At 38.3% G+C, this 1984-nt stretch overlaps 1 protein-coding gene across 1 annotated transcript; it reads right to left on the bottom strand.

Annotated features, from left to right (window-relative positions):
• Positions 1-294: 294 nt before the first annotated feature.
• LOC142541942 (uncharacterized) lies at positions 295-726 on the bottom strand. Its single transcript, XM_075648386.1, has one exon. The coding sequence runs from the start codon at positions 724-726 to the stop codon at positions 295-297; it is 432 nt and encodes a 143-aa protein (XP_075504501.1).
• Between the last annotated feature and the right edge of the window lie 1258 nt (positions 727-1984).

Below are 1984 nucleotides of genomic sequence, written 5' to 3'. Positions count from 1 at the left end.
TCGTTGATATTTGTTGCTAAGTTATAATCGCTTAGAGGTGAATATCACAAAATCGTTACTTGTTTCAAAAGATCGGGACAACATAATTGTTCCTTGTTTGTTATTGAATTGAGGGTGCGATTTCTATATTCGTGCTTGCCTTTCATTCGTACGAGGATTCGTATCACCAACTCTTCAAGGCTGGCCTCCAACTTGTTCATATTGAAGTTCACCACAAACCCATCAAACGACGATGGCAGCGACAACAGTAGAATGTCCATGGACAACTCATTGGGGAAACAAGGTCCAGGCCCACTAACTTTTCAATGAGCCCAACATCCTAACGCCATGCTCATGGACCGAGGCCCCTTCTCGCAGACGTGATGTCATGAGTTCTTTGACAGTAGCGTGCCTCAGTGGACGCTTCTGTTCACCATACAACTCTTGCAGGTGGCCGTAAATGTCAGCAGCATTCACAGCTTCCTCAAACCGCCTCTGCAGCTCGTTTGACATAGAAGCTAGCATATAGCTCTTGGCTTGCAAGTCATGGTCCCAACATTTTTCAAGTTCAGCCAGCTCCTCCTTAGTGGCATTTGACTTAGCCGTCTTAGGAGGGGACTTGGTGAGCACATATGCTATCTTTTCGGAATTCAAAACAATTTTTAAATTCCTCAGCCAATCATGATAATTCGGTCCTATTAGCTTATTTTGATCGAGTATAACAGATAGTGGGTTTCGAGACGACATTGTAAATATACTGAAAAGGAAACAGAACAAACGTTACTGATTATTTTAAAATATTTTATAAGACGTAAAATATGGACTTTTGTTTTTACGAATTGCCTCCCACTATTTTGACATTCTCATCACCCTCTGATGAAAAACGGGAAATCCAATTTCCTTAGTGAGTACGGAAGTCCCAATTGCAAAATTATGATCTCGAATAATATCAGCCAATCATAAATTCCAAAAGGTAGAGCCCAATTGCAACCCTTTGCAACCCTTACGTAATTTTGCCTCACTTTCGAGGAGGGTCCAATAATATGATCCCCTTTCTCTTCACGTGTCGAGCCCGGCCCATCAATGTTGAACCTTAGTGGACGGTCGCCATGAGATCCACCAATAATATGAGCCAAAGTCATGGGAGTTCCACGTAGTTCACATCAAATATGTCAGTGGAAGTCACGGCTTTCCGGCGTCCAGGACTCCCCAAAAATATGAGCCACACACTGACTGCGGGTAGCGTTCATCATGCAACCACCGTTGATGGAAGGCAAGGAATTATTAAACTTTTTTTTAATTATTCTTTTAATGGGCTTGATTTAAATTTTGGGTCTCATCCAAAATGAGGAATTTTAATTTTAAAAATTTGTCTCATCTTTAATTTTAAAACTCGTGCCATGATTGTTTGTATGATTGCCGGATTCATGCAACTCTTGTTATTATATAATAACGCACATATTGATTATTTATAATATATCACATACATCATAAGTAATAAAGGATGATCGATAACCGAGAGCTAATTGATCCGCACGAGCCACATACGGATCCATGTCCATAACCTAGGTAAATGTAGGGATGCAAATACAATATTACATAAGCTTCCAATATTTTACATGTCTTCGTTCTTCAAACTCTTTCCGTGGATCGTGCCCACCGTCTTCAAATCTTGATCTCCCACTATTTCTAATATTTATATTAAATATCCATGGCACATTGGGATACAAATTTAGGGGGTGGGAACGGACCATAAACCAGGTCCACTTTTAATTATCGAATAATCAAAAAAATTACAACACGTAAAATATCCTAACATACACCACACCTAGCATATTGGTCATGGCTCTCGCTCATCCTTTTAACATATAATATCATATATTATATAAATTAGATAATATCACATATTATCAATAAATCGTGTATCTTGTAAATTATCACTAACCGCCATAATTATCAAATTAAATAAACACTTTTATTTAATTTCAAATAATTAAATTTCTTG

The sequence above is a fragment of the Primulina tabacum genome, chromosome 4 (assembly GCF_025594145.1).
Source record: "Primulina tabacum isolate GXHZ01 chromosome 4, ASM2559414v2, whole genome shotgun sequence".
In the NCBI taxonomy this organism is placed as follows: Eukaryota; Viridiplantae; Streptophyta; class Magnoliopsida; order Lamiales; family Gesneriaceae; genus Primulina; species Primulina tabacum.
This window is presented reverse-complemented; position numbering and strand designations above follow the sequence as displayed.

Coding starts and splice junctions, on each gene's coding strand:
- LOC142541942 (XM_075648386.1), bottom strand. CDS start 726: ATGTCGTCTCGAAACCCACTATCTGTTATACTCGATCAAAATAAGCTA.